This window comes from Protopterus annectens, chromosome 16.part0 (assembly GCF_019279795.1).
Source record: "Protopterus annectens isolate FY-2018-M chromosome 16.part0, PAN1.0, whole genome shotgun sequence".
Classification (NCBI taxonomy): domain Eukaryota; kingdom Metazoa; phylum Chordata; order Ceratodontiformes; family Protopteridae; genus Protopterus; species Protopterus annectens.
Genome location: NC_056750.1, coordinates 238,039,679 through 238,061,236, shown reverse-complemented (window position 1 = coordinate 238,061,236; position 21,558 = coordinate 238,039,679). Strand labels below are relative to the sequence as shown.

The following is a 21,558-nucleotide window of genomic DNA, read 5'->3' as shown; positions in this document are numbered from 1 at the left end:
ATATATATATATAGAGAGAGAGATATATACATATATATATATATATATACACAAATATAAATAAAAACACTGAGTAAAAATCCATACGAAAAAAGTGCATAAAAAATATAAATATACACATTCAAATTCTTGATTAAATCCCTATGAATACTGTTTATATCTACATAAAATAGGCAGATTTAAGTGTAAGTAATGCACTTAATGAAATTCGGTCATTAAGGCAAGGAAACTCAGTTGCCTTTGTTTTTAATTAGCCATTTACTTTCTTTGTATCCCCCCACCCAACCGTATCAAGATATTATTTCTTCTACTTCTGGCTTCCATGTCTCGGATTTTTTGTTGTAATTCTTTAATAGTTTTTGTGTTAGATTGCAAAGCTTTTTGTAGCTGATTAATTTTAATTTAATTTTCTAATGTTTCAGCGTCTCTTTTTTCTAATCTGTCCGCTATTTGGTTTATTGTATTACCAAAAGTCTGTAATTGGTCTGAGAAATGTTGAATCGCCATTTGAAATAGTTGTAATGCAGTTTTGAAGTCTTCAAGCCCAGAAAGTGATCAGTTTTTGGTTTGTTTGTACAGCTTTCGCCTTTCAGTTGTCTGGTAGTTCTCTGTCATTTGGAAATTATTTTTTTTTCTGGTGTGGTTATCACTGAAAGCTTAGATTTAGATGTCTGTATAGTCATCATTTCTGACTCATTTGCCATCCTGTATTTCCTTTTGGTAATGTATGTTTTTTCTTCCTTACAGTTGGTCTGAACACGATCAGGTAAGTAGTCCGCCACTCACAGGTATGCCCCTAATGCATTATTCGAAAGCTTACGGGTTTAGCAGATGGCTAAGCTAACCTTTAGAAATGTTTGGGAACTCACCCGGCCATGTTTTGCACTGATTTATCTGCAGTGTCCATCATTTTCATCTGAGTAGTGCTGACACTGTGCTCACGTCGGCCACCAGTTTCCTTTCACTCACAGATCTTCTTCACCAGACTGTCTTCTGCATTCCTTCACATGTGCCTAAACCACTGTAATTATCCTCTTTGACCATCTTTGTAAATAAAGCTGCTTGGGTTTCTGCTCTGATGTCCTCATTTCTTCATCTGTCCCACAGTGAGCATCTTTCTCATCTGCTCAGCCTTCACCACCCAGGTTTCTGTACCATACAGATGTACTGGTCGCACCACTGTTTTGTACACCTTACTCTTCAGCTTCTTTGGTATTCTTTGGTCTCACACTACCCCTGATATTCTATCTCAGTTGGATGCAGCCCCTCTGATTTTGCTTTGACCTCCTCATTCAGACTTCCAGTCTCAACCATCCATCTCAGATACCTGAAGCTGTTTAACCTCTTCCACTACTTTTACTTACCTTTCAATTTTCACGTTCTTCTTGATTTCCTTATTTGCTGCATTGCAACTGTGTTGTCTGCATTTAGTTTCATCTAGTGTGCCTTCAGGTTTGCACTCCATTTTCTATTTGCTGAAGTTCTCATTCAGAGCCTGCTTGTAATGCCACATCAACTGTATCCAGCAGGTTTGTTGACCCACCCACCCCCAAATCTGACTGCTAATGCAATTCATCACCAGCATGAACAGCAGTGGGCTCAGAGCTGAACCCTGATGATCACTGACTCTCACTGGGGACCACTACTGTGAGTCTTACATTGATACACCTTGTGGTTAGTGTATGCTGGGCTTTCTGTGATGGTCAGACCTCTTTGGCGCATGCTGGTAAGGAAAGGATGTGGATAACTTATTTAGATGCTCTGTTTTCACCTTGCTTAAATAAAGAATAATAAATTAGATAAAATTAAATTAAAGAACTTGATTTGTTGATTTTATAAGAAAACCTTGAAAGAACATTTTTTATTGTTATGTACACAAAAAATAATAGTTTTTAGTATTAACACTTTTAACTGGATGATGAGGTCACATGATTTATGTGCTTTCATATAAAAAGTCTGGTTGTATTTCATGGCTGTAGCATTGATAAAGCTGTCTGCTACAGAAGTAATAAATCATATTATGATGTTTACTCATTTGGTGCTGCAAACTTTGGGGAAATATATGCATACATGTGTGTTTTTATACATGCATATACAGATAAAGTCAGAGAAGCCAAGACATCATTAATGGGAAATGTTACAGCGAAGGCTTTACAGAAGTGACTTACGCATATTATATCTTTCAGTAAAATGGATAGAGAGGCTTTGCTCCCAAAGCAAAGAAAAACGTAAAGCTCATGAATTAGTGGTAGTTGCTCCCAAATGAACCAATCAAATCTATGCCACATGCCAGTTTAGCAGTCCATGCTATCCCACACTGCATGAATACCACATACAGCTACTACACACAGTCAGGAGACAGTCATTTTGTTTGGATGACTACAAAAGCAGAGCTATACAGGGGGAATAGCAGCAATGTCTATTCAAGTAAGAGTTTGCAAGTGTTGCCCCAGGTACTAAAAATGTACAGCCACCATCAACTTAGCCCACCACAAATGCCTCTGGTTATCTCCATTAAACAGTGTAATCTGCATCTGAAAGACAGAAGTAGGACTGCAGCAGCATTTTAATTAAGGCCATTCTTGGTAGACAGATTTTTTTCAATCCTTTTCAAAACTGGTTGCTTATGCCCAATAAAGAAACAAGCAAAGACTGATGGACAGTGAACATTTAACAGCAATTTTTAACTGGGTTTCCACCTCAAAGAACACCCCAGATGAAAATATTAACTTTAATGTATAAAGTGTACCACAATGAACAATTACATAGACAGTCTAGTTGTGTTTATGAGTGTACTGCTATAGGATAACTACCCTTGTGTTTGAACCTACCTGTGAGCCACGCAAACACGCACACACGCAAACACCTCTCTCTCTCTCGCTGAGCTTTATTACTTAAGCAAGTTGCGTTACAGATGATGTTTTATTTTTCAGAATTCTAAATTAAATTTACATGGTATAGTTCCTGTGCAGTAGTCAGATCCTCTAGCATTTTATGAAGTAAAACATGTTATCGAGTTCCATTTTCAAAGATAATGACTTAGTACTTCCAAGGGTTTACACACACAAGTCATGATACAATGCTAGTAATCTGCAGAGAGGTAATGAATCATGCCACTGGTGTACTATTAACCAATCCTAGACAGGCACTAAAGCTACTCACCATGTAACCAGTGACAGGGGCTTCTGGCGGTGCCACCTGTAGTCCTTTGCTGAGGATACCAACATAGTTCGATAATCTGGAGCCATGCCACAGCAAGACCCTGCGCAAAGAGACAGAAACAGACCATAACTATATTTCCCACTCCCAGACACAGAATCAATACTAGTGGTGACAGTGAGAAATCTACCGAAATAAGATGAGGAGGCAAACAGTGCTCAGACAAGTGACGTGATCTCAGAATGCTTTAACGCATTATATATCACACCTTAGGTGAGAATAACTAACATATAATGCCATTTACTCAATTGTTACCATTCACCACCTACCTGTTAATATCCAGGTTAACAGAATGACTTTCAAAGCAGTGCTAAGCTGTCATTTGCAATCATGTGAAACTCAAAAGCTGAAGCACAGCTCTCTGCATTCTGTCTCTGATGTAGCGTAACAGTTACTAAGTAGCATAACAGTTACTAAGTGAAAGGCACATTTTACACAACAAGACTGATGACTCAAACATTACACCCATAAGTATTCCACTGAAGGTGACAAACAAGACTCCGGTACAAGACATGACTGGCCTGGTCCAGCTCATCTGCGTCTCACCACTCCATGGCCCTAAATAATGGAGAAGCTGCACACAGGTTCATAGGATGATACTAGGCTATTGGCCCAGAGACCCTTATAAGCCTAGTCAAGAATTTTGCTCATGTTCCCTCAAAGTCAGCACCTGTTTCCTCTGTCCAGCAGGGACACAGGTGGGATCCCAGGGGTGTATTTTCTGTTTCCCATCCAGTTGTCCAGGTTCCTCTTAAAGAGGGCTAGAGCGGTACGCTGCTTCACATGGAGAGGGAGGCTATTCCACAGACAGGGGAATCTTTGAGACACAAATCTATCCTGCCAACAAGTTCCATTAATGTCACAGACCAGGTAAAGGCCTTGCATGCAGGTTGGGCGAGTGGAGTTTGTCTTAGGATATGCAACTCATTAAGGGCTGGGTCTCAAATAGCCTTGTATGCCAGACAAGGGTCACCTCTGAGCAGTCTGTATGAAACTAAGTAGAGGGACAGGACTTTAGCCTATATGTATAGGACAGGTGTTTGAGACCCTGGATATTCCTGGTCTGGAACCTATGTGGTCTCTCCAACTGCTGCATGTGCTTGGCAAGGTACATGCCAAAGGGGGCATTGTACTAGATAATGGGTCTGATAAGGGAGGAGTACAGCTGTGTTATGACCTCCTTGTTCCTGGATGAAATACCCTTATTTATGAGGTGGACCATGTAGAAAGTCTTCTGTACAATGGAGGCAATGTGGTGGGCAAAAGTCAGGTTGCTATCAACCTGAGTGTCCAGGTCTCTCACGACTGATTGCATGCTTAGTACTTTGTTATTAATGTGATAATTAGTGGGGATGACATTTTCCCCAAAGGAGAGAGAATGATGCATTTTTTGGCATTCAGTTTGAAGCATTGTTTCTGGCACCAGTCATTAGTTTGGGTAAGGCCCTCTTGGAGGATGATCACATCACTAGGGGAATTTAAGACCGTGCCCAGCTTGCAATCATCTGCAAACTTGGTCAGCCACAGACCACTGGTTTTGGCTTGCACCTCAGAAAGGTATATCCTAAACAGTAGAGGCCCGAAGACCAGTCCTTGGGTTACACAGCTTGCTACGGGTCTACTACTAGAGGTGGCTTCCTCTACTTTGACTGCGTGGGTTCTATCAGTGAGCCAGTTAACTACCCATCTGATAACATATGGGTTGATGCCTAGCTGGGAGAGTTTATCTATTATGCCACAGTGGAGAATAGTGTCAAAGGCTTCGGCTAGGTCAAAGAAAGAGGTGTGCACAGTCTCCCTCTCGTCCATGGCTTTGGTGACTGTTTCAAAGAAGTTGACCAAGTTTAACAGGCATGATCTCCCTTTGACAAAACCAAACTCTGTGGGGTCAAGCGTATGGAGGTTGCCAATGTCCTTGTTTATAAGGTCCATGATAACGCGTTCCATGGCCTTGCAGATCAGGCTAGTTAGGCTGATGGGCCTATATTGCCTGGGTCAGTGGATGCTCGACCTTTGTGTAGAGGGTGGATAGTGGTGGTCCTCCATTCAACTGGGATGAAGTCGGTTCTCAGGCTTTGGTTGAATAGGGTGTCTAATGGAGCTGAGAGATCATGCCTGAGCTCATGTAGGACACAGCCAGGATGTTATCGGGTCCCATGGAGACTATATTTTTTGCCTTCGAGAGGGCATTAAGGACCTGCTCCCTGGTGATGAGGGGAGGGTGCAGGTGCTGGGGATGTCCTGGTTTACTGATGGGGGGGACAAGGGGTGAAGTTTTCACTGAACCTGCTGCCAGCAGGTTGGCCATATCAATAGCATTTGTATATGTGGTGTTATTGACCACCAGTTCAGAATAGACTTGAGTGTTGCTTTTGAGATTGCGGACATATTTGAAGAAGGCAGTGTGATTGTCCTTGGTGTATGTGGCCAATTTGGACTTGAAGTTAGCCTTAGAGGATTTCACCAGTAACCTTATTTGCTTGTTCAGACAAAGGAGATATTGCTTTCAACTTGACACCTGCTCCTTTCATGGCCATGGACAGCAATTTTTCCCTTTTATTATAGAGTTTGTTTATTGTTGCTGTCCACCAGACAGGTTTACTCTTCCTTGAGGAAGATGATTTGGTCCTGTCAGGTACTGCTGGGTCCATGCAGCTATGTTGGTACTCATAGCTTTTTGGTGTAGGCTTGGACATTAGTGCTAGTACCAACTGAAGGGACAGTGGCTGTGAAGCTGCTAAAACCTGCTCTGAGGAGACTGTAGTCAGCTTTGGAAAGGTTTTTTCGTTTGACCCTGGACCGGGGGTGGGGGGTGACTTCAAAAGTGATTGCTTTTCGATGGGATATTGAATCTTTCATGAGCTGCCTTAAATGTTTCAAATTCAGCTTTCAACTTTTTCATTCTTTGATTACAGAAAGATTTAGAAAAGTTCTTCCTTTACCTTCTCTCTAAAAGCACTCACAGTTAATCCTTGTTGTTAGAGCACACCCTCCTCAAAATGAAGCAGTCCTTCCTGAAGTTTCTTTTTGTCTGACTCTTTCTTTTCCATAATGGAATTCAATACACATTTTTTCAATATCTTTTACTACAACCTCTTGTGCTGTACTCGAACGTATTTAAAGCCGACACAGTATGAACTACTTACATGACACATCCCCCAGACGAAGGCATATTTACTGCTGAAGACAATGCAACTGCCTACACACTGGTAATGCTCTTTTCCATTTTTTCAATTTTAATACTCCTCAAGACATCATTTTGGTTTGGCAAAGTCCAAAATTAGGAGTAGTACCTATACATGTGACATTCTCCACCAAGTTCAAGTTGACATTTATTTAACTATTCTCAAGATCTTATCAAGCTTACTGCAAACCTGTGTTTTCCACTTACCGATGTGCCAAACTAGTTTTACCCTTTTGCTGACTACAAAGTCATATCGCCCCCTTCTGTGTGTCCACAAAAGAAGAATACAATCAATAAAAAAAGACCACTCCCAAAACGCAGCAATATCCAAAAAGTGAGCAAACAATCTCCAGAAAGCTCTTTCTTATACTGGGGAAAATTCTGTTATTATTAAAGTTTGAGCAAGATGTGCCTCTGGCACCAGACTAACATTCTACGGTCTAGTAAAAAAAATACAGGTGGGTAAAAGCAGAACTGGCAATGCTCAGATCTGCTCTGAGCTACAACAGAATGGCATTAAATATACTGAGCCCAAGGATATTGCCAATATCCTGGCAGATCGATTTAGTGCCAACTTCACCCCCCTCTCATGGCCCAAAGGGCCCATCTCAATACCAAAAGATTGCCAAATTCAGATAATCACGGCCAAACAGGTAGAAACCGCACTCTCCAAAGCTAAGAATACAGCATCCATGGGACCAGATGACATCCCGGGCTGTGTACTACATGAACTACAAAATGAATTGGCACCTCACTTAAGTGTCATGTTTAATCATAGCCTCACCTCAGGCTTCATGCCCACTGAGTGGCACACAGCTACAGTTATCCCACTCCACAAAGGAGGATCCACCTTGGATCCCGGGAACTACCGTCCCATCAGTCTGACGAGCCTGATCTGCAAGGGCATGGAACGCATTATCATAGAACTTCTAAACAAAGACATTGGCAACCTTCAAACACTGGACCCCACCCAGTTTGGGTTCGTAAAGGGACGATATCTTGTCTCCTGAACCTGACGTCTTCGAATCAGTCTCCAGAGCTGTGGAAGAGGGTAAGGAGATCCACACAGCCTATGTTGACCTCGCCAAGGCCTTTGACACCATCCCCCACTCTGGAATCATAGATAAACTTACTAAGCTGGGCATAAATCCCCATGTCACTCGATGAGTTGCCAACTGGTTTACTAACAGAACCCAGACTGTAAAAGTAGCCGACTCCAAATCCAGCTCCAGACAGGTGACAAGTGGAGTACCTCAGGGTTCAGTCCTGGGACCGCTCTTGTTTAGCATCTACTTCTCTGAAGTACAGGCCAACACTAAGGGACTCTGGCTAACAAAGTTCGCAGATGACTGCAAACTGGGAGCCATTACTGAATCCCCAAATGATGTGGATAGTCTACAAAAGGGCCTTACAGAAACAGATGCTTGGTGCCAGAGCCATGGGCTCAAGCTTAATGCCAAGAAATGTATAGTTATCCCCTTTGCGAAAAAACATGTACCAATGAATTACCACATAGGTGGCAGTACACTAAACACCGAAAGTGTGATGACAGACTTAGGGACACAGGTGGACAGTGGTCTCACCTTCGATAGCCACAACAGTCAGGAAATCCTTCTATGTGGCACACCTCATCACTAAGGGCTTTTCATCCAGAAAAAAGGAGGTCATTGTCCCACTGTACTCATCCCTCATTAGACCAATTATAGAGTACAACACCCCGTTTGGTATGTACCTCACAAGACATCTGCAACAGCTGGAAAGGCCACAGAAATACCTCACTAAAAGAATCACAGGCCTGAAGCAGATGCCCTATGCTGACTGTCTAAAAAAAAACTCCAGCTATACTCTCTGGCAGATCTACTCAGAGGTGATCTCTACTCAACATTCAAAGCCATGCCAAACCCTGAGCTGTTGGACATGCTCCACTTAAAGAAATCCCAATCCCTCAGAGCCACACGCTCCAGGGATCTAAACCTTGTCATCACAATGAACAAAACATGCTGGAGGGATAGGTTCCTGACCCAGTGACTCCCCATACTCTGGAATAGACTGCCCATACATGTCAAGCAGAGCACCTCCTTGGCCCTCTTCAAAAGGAACCTTGACAATTGGATGGGAGATAGGAAATTCACCTCAGGGATCACATCAGTCACCCTGCTAGACAGGGGTCCAGGAAGTAAATACTGTGGGAAGAAATATCCAGGGAATTGTTATGGCTATGCTTGTATAGGCCCTAGGGCAGACAGCCTAGTACCAACCTATGAACCAATGAACTTTATTGGCAACAAGCTCTCAAAAAAATAAGTCAATATGGCTAACTTCTCAAAGCTTAGAACATTTTGTACTAAACCACACGCCTGAAACCGAATTAAGCCAAGTGTTAAGACATCATAAAAATGTCTGCTAACAAGGTAGGTTCAAATAATTCCATACACAGGTTCCTAAAGAAACAAAGTCACACTATCTTCTCACAATCAGTGCTGCAGCGTAAGGTCTAGATTATGTACAAATGTGATCTGACCAAAACTACAATGGACCTTAAATGGGCTGGAACCAAATATACAATCAGTGATGTAAATGCCAGCAAGTGTATGCTTGGTTTGATGCATTATCTTTTAACAACACTTGTCAAGAAAACGAAAACCATTATCAAGCTGTCCTTATACTAGAAGAAGGTTATTTTGCTGGTTTAGATGCTTAAGAGCTCAGGGCTTGCCTCTCAATAAAAATAAATCCATTAACACAGAAGTATCGACAGCAACTCCAGGTTTCTTTACCAATGTAGCATAAATAAGCTAACTCCCTTGCCTTACAGGGATAACCCTAATGATGAGCTAGACAGCATTACTTTAATCAATGACTTAGTTACAGCAGGAGCACACAGGGGGTAAAGCAGAAATGGTAACATAAAGCCTGATCACATTACTTTGTAGGAAGAGTCAGGGACTGTATTTCCTGTATACTTTGGGCAGAAACCTTGGTGGAGACTAGAGATCACAAGATGACTTTAAAGAGGGCAGCGGAATATCTCTGACAGAGAGTCCAAGAGAGAAAAGCTCCATGTTGTTACTTAGAAAGATACAATAGCAGGAAAGGAAGATAATTCTCAATAGAACTGTTTAAACAAAGTTAAAACTAAAATACCCACACTTTGGTAACATTTTTCAATTTTTTTTACTGGACTACAGATGTTGCAGTTCACTTAATTGCAATGTGTTGTACTATGCAAAAGTACAATTGTGTAAGAACTTATTACAGCAGTAAAGGTCCACGTCACCCCTGCTGCAGAGTTACTAGCTGTTGGTATATAGTGGCAAAGACAGCCATACAACTGGACAGCATACCAAAGAATGAGAGCCCTACCCTTGCATCACATGACTGACATATGACCTCAATCCAACAGAACCAGAGGTACATAAGAGATGTACAGATGCAAAGTACCTTTGGACTTTCTTAACCCAGTCAAGGAGCTGAAGAAGAGGCAACTACATACATACGCGTAGTCAAATAAAGAGGTGGAAAAAATAAAGAACACACCACAGCCCAACAAAAAGAAAGGGAAAAGAAGTGGGTAGATGGGAAGGATACAACACTGCAATAATGATCAGCTGGACATCTACTGTTATGGTTAAGTTCTCATACGACTCTACTAGGTCCTTCCCATCACTGTTACAATATTAGCAAACCATGCTCTATTTCCAGCAAAATCATCAGTTTTATAAAGACTTGTTGAAGTATGAATGGAAAGCAAAGCAGCTGCTTCAAAAGCAGGTCTGGAATCCAGATACTTAAAGAGAAATAGCCAAACTTTCCAACTCTGAAACCCATTTAGCAGAAATCAAAGCTACCAACAGCACTGGCTCCAAGTACAAAACATAAGAGAAGCAGAAGCAGCAGGTTCAAAAGAAAGACAGCTCTTCGAGGTGATCTTATGGATTTCTTTCAGAAACAGACTTCAAATCAAGCTGGAAGTGGTGAACTCAAAGACAAGCAAGTACAGATGGCTGACAGATGTGCTGTAATGAAAGAACGCCATCCAAGCATTCAGCAACATACACAAAAGCCAGAATATTACGAATATCCAGTTGATAAGGATTCCGATTCATTCTTCAGCACAAAAAGAAACAATTCTTTCATTAAGAGACACAAGATCCCTGTACTTTGTTTTCTAGCCTCCTGTAAAACCTTACACACGTATTCAGAAAATCAGTGCCTAAAAGGAATTAAAATTCTATCACCTAAAGAGTCAGACTCAAAATCTGTAGATTGGGGTGACTTTAAGAGCCTTTCTACTGTGTAAGTCAGTCTATCTTGTGAGGTAACTTGTGATAACTGCCCCTGGCCAAATGAAAGAGAAGGTACTGCTTGAGCCAAAAGGTAATCGCCAACAAGATTCTTGGTTTGTCCTTAATGATCTTTCAAAGGACTTTTAGAATAAAAGTGGAGAGAAAACAAAGGAAACTCCTTTTCCAAGGAAAAGTCATGGACACCATTCTCCACACCGGAGGACATGGCAGTCTTGAGCAAAACAGCCTGAGTTGTATGTTGTGTATGGAGACAAAAAGATCTACCCGTAGAGTACCCCACCAATGGACAGTATCCAGAAAGACCTCTGTTAAGCATGCGTATGTGAGGGTCTTCTCTGGATCTGCTCAAAAAATCTGCTACAGTGTTTTTCCCCTGAGGATGTGTACAGAGGTTGGTGACAGCCTGGGAAACAGCAATTCAGCACAAAGTCTATCAAAGCTAACCTGCAGAGGCAATAAGACTTGGTGCCCCTTTGCTTGTTGATAACTGTGATGTTGTCTGAGAAGATCTGAAGAGGACCCAGAATCAGGAGGTAATATAGAGAGGACAGAGAACATAAATTAAGTGCCTTCATTTCCTTTATGTAGGTGAGGTTTCTTCTTTCCTTTTGAGACTACAGCCCTTGGACCCTGGATGTCACTGGAATAAGCGCACAGACACAAGGCATTCATAAACAAATCCTGGCAAGTAGAAGGAACCAAAAAAGGGCATTCCTGGATCGAATGAAATCTGGATCATCGACCATAAAATTTCCTTCTTAATGAAAGGCAAGAGGGGAATTTAGAAGGTTAATGGATGGCAGTGCTTAAGTCCATACAAACTTGATTTTCTCTCACATGGAGTCTGGCATAAGAAATTGTTGATGGTGTGTAGCTCAGAGCTCTGAGAATCTCTCTTACAGAGGTCATGGCCAAGGGAAAAATGTTCTGAAAGTAATCTATCAGAAAAACAACCTTGTCCCCTGAAAGAAAAGCTGTCACTGATAGTGTGCTGATTCTACATCCAAGGAAAACCTGATTCTTACATGGAATTAAGCAAGACTTCTTTAGGTACACAGTGAACTCCAGACTGCCCAGGAGAGCCATAATAAATTAAAAATTAGTCAGAAGAAGCTCTTGGGAAAGACTGAATGAAAAGACTGACAAGCTCAGATGGTGTAGTGGTACAATGCTCGGACTATAGTGTACAGCGTCATGGATTCGAGACTTGGGACTTAGGACTAATGTTTACATGTGGAAATATTTGAATAGCTTTAAGTCTACAGAAGGCAATGACAGGAGTTAGGCACTTTGTGAAGACCCTTCAGACAGCAGAAAGATGAAAGAGTAAAGAAAAATGAAAGTGCTATGAAGAGAAAAAATTTAAGAAATTGCTGTTTTGCAGATGAACATGAATATGAAGATCCAAATGCAACAAGAAAGCTTGTGGAAGAATCTTTGGAAGTAAGGGATGAATAGTCAACTTCTTAAAACTAGGGAGAGAGAGAAAAGTTAAGATCCAAAATAGGTTTCCATGTGCCCTCCTTTCTGGAAGCCAGAAACATTCTTGACTAAAAACTTGCTTTCTTTAGGTATGGTGGGACCAATTCTACTGTCCCCTGACAGTGGAGGTCTCAAAGAGGAGGAGGAGGAAGAATTCAATTAATCTGGCTTTGGTGGGGGGGGGGGGGGGGGCTAAACAAACCCTGTGGAACGAGGGGAAAGCCTTCCAAGAAATTGTATATCCTCTGTTAATGAGGAACAGATCCCATATGTCTGAAGTTAATAAATGGCACAGAGAGACGACGTTTTTTTGAGATAAAGGAACCTGAGAAAGTTTGAGGTAAGATGGCTTGGCAAGAGGAGGAAAATAGTCATAAGGCAAGTGATTTGATGGAAAGGAAGGTTTGGAACCCTTGGAATTCTGCCAAGACTTTTCTTGAAAAGGTCTAGATGTCTCAGACTTCTGAGAAGACTTTAGATACAAATGAAGAAGCTGATCAGCCACAGTAGGATTTTTTCTCTGACATTTTGTAACAGGAAAAAATCTGTTTAAGGTCCTGCAAGACCTTACACTTCTCTTGCAAAGCACTGAAAAGTTCTGCAGCTGCAGAACCAAAAAGATGTTGAGTATACAAAAAAGAATCAAGCAGATTTAGCTTTGACATCCTCAGATGTTGTTGTTGTCTTTTGGCTTTTCCCGGTTAGGGGTCGCCACAGCGGAACTCCGGTCTGCTAATGACTGGCAGTAGATTTTCACAAACGCCAAGGTGCCAGCTCGATGTCCAACCTTCAATGAAGGCACACCCATTTATGCATGTCTTTCGAACGCCCACCCAAGCGCGGGGAGGACATGCAGACTCCACACAGAAGTCACTCCCCGCACTCCATAAAGGCTGAAATCTAAGTCAGAAAAACCTATGAAGAACTGAACTACTGGCCGCAGCCCTGGAAGAGGCATCTATAGTACCATAACTACATTTAATAGAATACCTACCTATTTTTGGAAGTAGAGTTAAAAAGAGATAGCACAGAAAACTCCAAAAGAATCATCAGAATCAGATAGCACCTTACCCACAGTACTCACATCAGATAAAAACTACTTAATCATATGGGTTTGGTAATTAACAGCTCAAAAGGCAAAACAGACAGAAAAGTACAATCTTTGACCACATCTATCAATGGCTCTGCTGACTTTATCTGGAGGCAGAGTATTAGAAAGAGAGAGGAGCTTAGAAGGCTTTTCGGTGGGAAGAGTAACATCAGATGGATCAGAAATAAAGAATAGTTGTGTAAGACCTTACCATAACCATAGATGTCCTTCTCTTCTATGTTGCAGCATTCATAACAGGAGGGAGTAGCTGCCTGCAGCACCACCATTCAGCCAGTATACCAAAGTCTTTGTCATGGAGAGTATGTGTGACGTCAGCTACAAGGGCCATAAACTGGCATTGGGTATGAAGGTGACATCTGCACGTACCCTCCTCAGAATAGTTTCTGCTGCATATACTAGTGCCCCTGAAGTTTTTCAGGAGGGTCCTAACTGAGACCCTTAGACTTGCATGCCTGCCACAGCCAGGGCAGTAATAAGGCTATGTAGGTAGAGACTTGGGGAAGAAGGCCACTGGTGTTCATAAAATACCTACTACGGCAGAAGCAAGAAAGAGGGGGTAGGAGGGTGGGACTGAATATTGCAACATAGAAGAGAAGGACATCTATGGTTATGGTAAGGTCTTACACAACTATTCTATGTCCCTCTATTCTGATGTTGCAGTATTCATAACAGTAGGGAGAGTACCAGAGCTTTAAGTATGATCTTGGGAGGAGGAAGGGTTTTTCATGGTCCAGGAGACCCTGCAGGACAGTTCTGGCAAAACCATCTCTAGCATGGGATGCCATGTCAAGCTTGTAGTGTTTGGTGAAGGTGGGCACTGAGGTCCAAGTGGCTGCCTCTAAAATAGAAGGGGAATCAATGCCTTTGAAAAGGGCAGAAGAAGAGGCAGCTGCTCTGGTGGAATGTGGTTTGATATTGCCTTGTAAGGTTTTCCCATGGTGGGAGCAGCAGAAGGAGATTGACTTGGATATCCACGAGGGAATGGTTTGCTTAGTAACAGCTTTCCCTAGTGCTCAGGGATGGAAGGAAACAAATAACTGTTCTGATTTCCTGATGTCTTTGGTTTTGTCTACGTAATATCTTAGTTGTCTGTGTACATCCAGAGAGTGAAGGGTCCTCTCTGAAGCATTTTGAGGATGGGGGTAGATGGCAGGCAAGTTAATGGCTTGATTCAACAAGAGTTCATTAACTACCTTGGGCATGAAGGAGGGGTTGGTCCTGAGCACCACTCTGTCCCTGTGAAAGACTAGGTAGGGGAATGTGGCCATCAGGGCTTGGATCTCCAAAACCCTCCTGGCGGATGTGAGGGCAACAAGCAGAACTGTTTTGAATGTAAAAAATTTCAGAGAAGCAGAATGTGCTGGTTCAAAAGGAGGTAGTGTTAGCTTTTCTAATACAAAGTTTAGATCCCACGGAGGAGGGATGGGTTTCCGTGGGGATTTGATGTGGAGGACTCCTCTTAAAAAGAGTTTCACTTCCAGTCTGGATGCCAGGGGAGGGGGAAAATAGGCAGAGAGAGCAGACAAGTGGACTTTGATTGAGGAATATGTCAGTCCTGTTTGGAGTAGCTCACACAAGTAGGACAGGACCCTAGGGATGGAGGTAGTGAGGGGGTCCTGTTTGTTCCTATGACACCAATTGGAGAAATTGAGCCATTTAGCCATGTAGTTTCTCTGGGTATTCTGGCCTCCTCCAGAGCTTTAAGTAAATCCTCTGAGTAAAGGTGTCTGTAAGGGATCAGGATTCTATCACCTATAAGGTCAGTTTTAGATTGTTCACCTGCAGGTGTAGCAGAGACCCCTTGCTCTGTGCGAGCAGGTTTATCCGGTGGGGTAACCTGTGGTGACTGCCCTTGGCTAGAGAAAAAAGGAGGTGAAATCAATGCTGTCTTGGGCAAAAGGGGGTCACCAGTAGGATTTTTGGTTTGTCCCTCTGAATTTTCAGGACTTCTTTTTGGATCAGAGTGAAAGGGGGCAAGGCGTACAGGAACAACCCCCCCCCCCCATGAAAAGGAGAGGGCGTCCACCTTCCACACTTGTGGGTTCCTTGTGCAGAAGTTGGGCATCTGCCTGTTATCTGGGGAGGCAAAGAAGTCTGCTTGTGGAATACCCCATCTGTGCATCAGGTCCAGGAAAACCTCCCTCTGTAGCATCCATTCATGAGAGGGGGCTGAGGTTCTGCTGAGTGTGTCTGCCATCACATTCTGTTGAGAGGGGATATACATGGCCAACAGGTGTACTCTGAAGGAGTCTGCTAGGTTTAAATTCTGAATGGCCAGTCTGCATAGAGGGCAAGACCTGGTCCTCCTTGTTTGTTTATGTACCACAGAACTGTCATTTTGTCTGTGATTACCTTTAAGGTTCCTGGCAGGATAGAGGGTTAGAAAGTTAATAGAACTAACAGCAAGGCTCTCATTTCCTTGATGTTGATGTGGTCTTTTACTCTTAGAGTAGGCCATTTTACCTTGTACTGAGAGGTGTTGTCAATTTGTTTGCAACACTGCCCCCCATCCTAGGTCCGAAGCATTGGTGTAAAGGCACTGAAGTGGGGCTGGGGTCTAAAGGTTGAGCCCTGAGTTGGTCTGCATTGCAGATACCCACCATTGGATCTCCCTCTTTAAGCAAGGGAGGAAAGGGAGGGACACATCCAAGGGTTGGGAATGTTGGTTCCATAGATTTTTTTAGTACCCATTGAATTTTGCGCATGTGTAGTCTTGCCAAAGGCAGCATGTATCAGGGATGCCATGTGGCCTAATAGTTTCAGGAATTCCCGAGCGGTCAGAAAGGTTCGAGAAAGGACCTGGTTGAAGTATAGACAGAGTTCCTGAATCCTTTGGTCTGGTAAGAAGGCTTTCATGCAGTCTGTGCATAGTCTGCATCCCAGAAAAATCATGCCCTGAGAAGAAGTCAGGCGAAATTTTTCTACATTTATAGTAAATCCCAGAAGAGAAAGGGTGTGCGACAACTGCTGAAAATGGAGGAGTAGGAGCTGGTGACCTTGGTGCAGGATGAGGTCGTCTAGGTAAGGATATATTTGTATACCCAGTGTCCTGCAATTGGCAACGAAGGGGACTAGACACCTGATGAACACTCTGGGGGCTGTAGACAGACCAAAGGGCAAAGCAGAGAATTGAAAATGGCAGGAGCCTATACAGAATCTGAGGAATTTCCTGTAATCTAGATGAATGGGGATGTGCAAGCAGGCATCTTTGAGATCTAGAGCCACTGTGAAGGCTTGGGGGGTGGGGGATTAGAGGCAAGAGAATAGGTAAGGTTATCATTTTAAAGCTGGGTACAAGAAGGAAAAGATTGAGATAGGAAAGATCCAGGATAGGTCTCCAGGGACCCTCTTTCCTGGGGAATAGGAACATTCTGGAGTAGAACCCAGAGTTCTTTTGAGGGGCAGGAAAGTACAGTTTTGTACCTACCATAAATGTAGATGTTCGAGGGCTATTACAGCTGCAGTAATTACATATGGGTTTTCAGCCGGCAGGCGGTCCCTCGGTCGGCCGAATTCCAAAGTCTTGGTCCGGCGTCGGTTGTTGTCGCGTACTCTTCTGACGTCAGGAAGGCTAGAGTATAAAAGACACAGCCGACGCCATCTTCTTCAGTCTTTCTTGCCCCAGATGTCAGGTGCCCCCAAAAGGAAGGCAATACATAAATTAGTGTAATACACAAAAGTAAGCAAATAAAACATAGCAGGATAACCCAGTCAGCAGGTATGAATAGTTATTCAAACCCCAAGGTCTTACCAAGTGGGGAAGGAGGGTGGGAAACCTGTACTGCAGCTGTAATAGCCCTCGAACATCTACATTTATGGTAGGTACAAAACTGTACTATGTTCATCGTGCATTACAGCTGCAGTAATTACATATGGGTAGAATCCCAAAGCTATGCATAGGGTGGTAGGTACTATACGGAACTGGGTTGGGCTAGAATGCCCTGCAAAACTGCAGTAGCAAAGCCTGCTCTTGTTCTGGAGTATAAAGGCAGATGGTAGTGCTTTGTGAAGGTATGTACAGAACTCCAAGTGGCTGCCTCCAAGATATCTTTAGTAGGCACTCCTCTAAGGAAGGCTGTAGAGGTGGCTGTGGCCCTAGTGGAGTGTGATCTGATACCAGTAGGTACGAGCTTTCCATGATAGGAATAACACAAGCGTATGCAGTGACCAATCCACTTGGAAATGGTCTGTTTAGTTACAGGTTTCCCTTGACCCCCCACAGCATAGGAAACTAGGAGTTGATCTGATTTTCTGAAGGATTTGGTTCTGTCCAAGTAGTAACGTAGCTGCCTATGGATGTCTAAAGAATGAAGCAGCCTTTCCCCTTTGTTTTGAGGTTTAGGGTAGAAGGTAGGAAGGTGTATGGCCTGGTTTAAGGCTACCCTAGATACCACTTTAGGCATAAAGGAAGGGTTGGTACGCAGGGAAACCCTGTCCTGATGGAATATGAGGAATGGCTGCACCGCCATGAGGGCCTGTAACTCAGATACCCTACGAGCTGAAGTGATGGCCAGGAGAAAAACTGTTTTCCAGGACAAATATTGTAAATCTGCTGAAGCAGCTGGTTCAAAGGGAGGCAATGTCAATTTTTCCAGTACATAGTTAAGGTCCCAAGCTGGCACTGGTTGTTTCCTTGGAGGTCTTATGTTCTTAGCCCCTCTGAGGAACTGTCGCAGGAGTGGATGTGAGAATAAAGGAGGATCCATATTGAATTCTGCAGAGATTGCTGAGGCATGTATCTTGATTGAGGAAAATGAAAGTCCCTTGCTCAAAAGTTCAGCTAGGTACTGTAAAATCTGAGGCAGGTTTAATTTTCTAGGATCCTGCCCTCGTTCTTCATTCCAACAGCAAAACCGCTTCCATTTTGCGGAGTAAGCTTTTCTTGTAGATGGTCTTCTGGCCTCCAAAATGACATCCTGCACTTCTTTGGAGAGTAGTGTGTGATGTGATGTTAAGGAATTTTCCATGCAGCTAGGCTGAGAGTTTTCTGCTGACTGTGTAGGGTTTTGAAATTGTTCTGCGTCAGCAGTAGAGGTGTTAGAGGCAGGGGCCACGGAGGAGTGTTTGTTAGGCTCCTCAAGAGTGGATACCAATGTTGCCTCGGCCAGTCTGGAGCAATCAGTATCATCCTCGGCTTGTCTGTTCTTACTTTCAAAAGCACCTTGGGCAGTAGAGGTAGTGGTGGGAATGCATAAACTGACCAAGTTGTCCATGTGAATGAAAGGGTCCACTTTCCAGGCCTTTGGGTGGAAGGTCCTTGAGCAAAACCTTTTTAATTGATGATTTTTGTGGGAGGCAAAAAGGTCTATGTCTGGCCTTCCCCACGCTTGAACAATCTCTGTGAATACGTGTGGATGTAGCTTCCATTCGTGAGGGTCTGTCATATGCCTGCTCAGAGTGTCTGCCAGTGTGTTTTCCATTCCTGGCAGGTACTGAGCCTGAAGTTCCATTTGTCTTTCCAGAGCTAGGTTCCAGAGAGTCATGGTTAGTCTGCACAAGGGGTATGAATGAGTTCCTCCTTGTTTGTTTATGTACCACATTACTGTGGTGTTGTCTGTTCTTATGAGCAGCTGTCCTGGAAGTAGGAATTCTCTGAACGCTGAGATTGCATTTATTACTGCCAGCATTTCTTTTGATTGATGTGAAGGTGCTTTTCTGTTTGGGGCCATCTGCCCTGAATGCACCTGTCCTTCATGTGCGCCCCCAGGCGTAATCTGAGGCGTCTGTGGTTATGACTTGTGTAGCTTGAGGCTTGCAGAATGGGAGGCCTTTGTTTACTTGGCATGCTTGGGCCCACCATATGAATTCCTTTTGAAGACAGGGAATTATTGGAATCTCCACTTCCAAGCTGTGACTGTGTTGAGACCATAGATTTTTTAGGTACCATTGAAGTTTCCTCATGTGCAGCTTTGCGCATGGGATTAGAAGAATGCAAGATGCCATGAATCCCAGAGCCTGCAGGATTTTCCTTGCAGTAAGCCTGGTACTTTTTGCAAGCATTTTGAAGTAATGAGATAGTTGCCCTTGTTTTTCTGTTGTAAGGTAAGCCATCTGGGTGTTTGTGTCCAAGTTGGCACCCAGGAAGGTTATTTTCTGAGAGGGTGTTAGTTTTGATTTCTCCTTGTTGATGGTGTATCCCAGAGAAAGCAGTAAGCGTGTCACATATGCCAGATGTTTTAACAGTACGTGTTTGCTGTCCGCTTGGATCAGGCAGTCGTCCAGATAAGGGTAAATTTGTATCCCTTGAAGTCTGCAGTATGCAATCACTGATGCCAGGCACTTGGTGAATACTCTGGGCAGTAGATAAGCCAAAGGGCAATGCAGAGAATTGATAGTGGTTTGAACCTGCAAGAAATCTGAGGTATCTTCTGCAACTTTGTCTGATTGGGACATGCAGGTATGCCTCCTTGAGGTCCAATGTTACCAGCCAAAACCCCTTGCCCAGCATGGGAAGGAGTTGCTGTAATGTGAGCATCTTGAATTTTGGTACGAGAAGAAATGTGTTTAGAATGGATAAGTCCAGAATGGGCCTCCAGTCGCTTCCTTTTCTTGGCACCAGAAAAAGCCTTGAATAAAAACCTTGTGCTTGTTGGTGCGTAGGTACCTTTTGTATAGCCCTCATGTTTAGGAGCTTTGTGATCTGTAGTTGTGCCTCTACCCTTTGATTTTGTGGTAGGTTTGGCATGCCTCTCATTTTTGGAAGAGTGTGAAAATGAAATTTGTAGCCTCTGTTTATTATGTCCAGAATCCATTTGTCTGTTGTGACAATATGCCAATTGTTTGCAAATAGTGCCAGTTTTCCTCCCAAAGGTGCTGCCAGTTGAATTTTGCTTGGCATGGAAATGAGGGAGTCATTGAGTCTGTTTTCTGTACTGCTGTACACTGTCGTCACCACCTCTTGGTGTTGGTGATTGCCACTGTCTGCCTCTGTAGGACCCTTGGGGTTGTCCTCTGCCCCTTCCGCGTCTGTATCTGCCTCTTTGGGTCTTGTCAGTGGTTGGAAAGGACCAGTTTTTTGACGGCCAATTCCTGCTGAACCTTGGTGGCTGAACCTGTAAGAAAGCTTTGACAGTTTGCATAGATTTTGCTTTTTCTTCCATTTTACGTAATATATCCTCAGCATTAGCACCAAAAAGAACATCCTTATGTAAAGGTGCATCCAGAATTTTTGCTTTCACCTGGTCTGGAAGATTTTGTTCCCTTAGCCATGCATGTCTGCGAATGACTGCTCCAGTGGCGGCCGATCTGCTGGAGGCCTCTAGTGCATCATAACCACATTGTAAGGTGTGCTTGCCCACTTGTTCAGCACTATGCATCATATCCTGCAACTCTTTCAAATCTGGTTGTTCAGGCTGTGACATTTTGGTTTTTAATTGTGATAACAGAAATTGTTGATATTTAATCATATGAAACTGGCAGTTTAAGGCCCTCATGGCAAGGGTGGCCGAGGTGTAAACCTTCTTACCCCACCTTTCTAGAGATCTAGATTCCCTTTCCGCAGGTAGTGGATTCTTGGCCGTGGAAGCCTTAATTCCTTTAGGGCCTTGAGAAATAATTTCAGGGTCTGCATTATGACCTTTGTAGAGGAACTGATGAGAATTAGGTACTCTGTAATACCTATCCGGCTTAACTGGTGCAGGAGGCAGAGAATCAGGATTAAGACAGGCCTCCGAGTAGACATCATCCAATACCTCCAGAACAGGGGGAATAGCCAAAGGTCTATGCTGCGGTAACCAGAGAAATTCCCTAAGCCTTTTCTTGGAGTCTGAAAAGTCTTGGCCTTCCCAGTGGAAGTGCTCTCTCAAGGAGTGTAAAGTTTCCCCAAAGGAAAAATCCTCAGGGGGGGGATACAGAAGGAATAGACTGCTCTGCATCCGAATCCTCGAAAGGTGAATAAGAGTGTTCTTCAGCATCAGAATGTTCTGATAAAATGGATTCTTGGTCAGAAGGAGGAGAATCCTCCTCTATTCTGGGTCTCTTGTCCGGAGGGGCCTGGGAGCCTCTGATAAGAGTGATAAGGTCTTCAGCCATTTTAAGCATGTGCTTCTTAGGCGTAGGCCCAGGTCTTGGGCCTTGTGTAGCAGGCCTAGAAAGTTGCTTGGCTGATTTGGCTTTAGTGAAGGCCTTGATAGAGAAAGATGATGAAGGCCTAAATACACCATGGGTGGATGTAGATCTATCCACATTGGTAGGTTCGGTATGAGCAGGGGCTTCGGTTGTAGTTTGGGAAGGGACCGAAGAACCAGCGGTCTCAG

At 43.4% G+C, this 21,558-nt stretch overlaps 1 protein-coding gene across 3 annotated transcripts in view; it reads right to left on the bottom strand.

Moving 5' to 3' along the window:
- Positions 1 to 21,558, bottom strand: part of PARP2 (poly(ADP-ribose) polymerase 2) — a 1,124,938-nt gene that overhangs the window by 160,941 nt on the left and 942,439 nt on the right. For all 3 annotated transcript variants that reach the window (XM_044058251.1, XM_044058252.1, XM_044058253.1), the window contains one exon: positions 3,163 to 3,262. In XM_044058251.1, the coding sequence (XP_043914186.1) occupies positions 3,163 to 3,262 (100 nt within the window). The remainder of the gene's footprint in view (positions 1 to 3,162; positions 3,263 to 21,558) is intronic.